At 37.5% G+C, this 1,121-nt stretch overlaps 1 protein-coding gene across 1 annotated transcript; it reads right to left on the reverse strand.

Annotated features, from left to right (window-relative positions):
- Positions 1-513: 513 nt before the first annotated feature.
- On the reverse strand, positions 514-774 carry LOC101140627 (calmodulin-2-like). Its single transcript, XM_031011551.3, has one exon. It carries the CDS (start codon positions 772-774, stop codon positions 514-516), a length of 261 nt encoding a protein of 86 aa, XP_030867411.2.
- Between the last annotated feature and the right edge of the window lie 347 nt (positions 775-1,121).

The following is a 1,121-nucleotide window of genomic DNA, read 5'->3' on the forward strand; positions in this document are numbered from 1 at the left end:
TCTGGTATAGGACCAGTAATATATATAAAAAAAGTGTATGAGTACCTGGGTAATACACCCCTTTTGCAATAGTGCAAGTTTTAGGTACATATTGTTGACTGTCAATTGTGTACATAGTTACAACTCCACACTTCAACAACATGCTGCAGTTTCTAAAGAAAACTAAAAAAAAAGGCACAACCCAGATGTTTCCCCTTTGGCCAACTCCATCTAAGTTTAGCTGTGCAGAAGGGCTTAGATATATCTAGAGTAAGCCACATGTAACATGTTACTTGATCAATTTTCTAAAATAAGTTTTCAGAACAATGACAACAATGACAAGTAAGATAAGAGAAGAAAACATGGAGGAACGGAGTCCTAGTTACTATGCATGCATTTTTTTGACAGTAGGAAGAAACCTTTTAGAGATAAATTATAAACAAAGAAAAAGGAAAATAAACAATTTTGTACAAGAAATGTAACATATTCTGTATAAGGTCTTCACTTCGCTGTCATCATTTGTACAAACTCTTCCTAGTTTACCTGACCATCACCATCAATACCTGTTTCCCTGATCATTTCATCAACTTTGTCATCTGTTAGCTTCTCTCTGGGGTTTGTCATCACATGGCAAAGTTCTGCTGCACTGATATAGCCATTGCCATCCTTATCAAACACAAGGAATGCTTCTCTAATTTCTTCTTCACTTTGTGTGTCTTTCATTTTTCTTGCCATCATTGTCAGAAATTCAGGAGAGTCCGTTCTATTACCATCAGCATCTACTTCATTAATCATGTCTGGTAACCCTGCTTTCGTGGGATTCTACCCAAGAGACCTCATTATCGTTTCCAATTCCTTTGTTGTTATAGTTCCATCATTGTCTCTGTCAAATAGGGAAAAAGCTTCTATGAATTCTGGAATCTCCTCTTCAGTCAGTTTGGTCTGCTATGCTGCAAGTCCTACCGGTTTCTGAGACGTGACCACACAACCACTCCCATATCTTCATTCTCACCAATGAAATCTCTACCCTGCGGCATGTCATTTGCCTTCTGTTCTCTTCAACGTGTTCATAACTAAAATGGAAATGTACCCACTCTTCCTTTCTCAAGGAAATACTGTTGGGAAAATGTAAGACATCTTAT

Source organism: Gorilla gorilla, chromosome 4, assembly GCF_029281585.2.
Source record: "Gorilla gorilla gorilla isolate KB3781 chromosome 4, NHGRI_mGorGor1-v2.1_pri, whole genome shotgun sequence".
Lineage (NCBI taxonomy): Eukaryota > Metazoa > Chordata > Mammalia > Primates > Hominidae > Gorilla > Gorilla gorilla.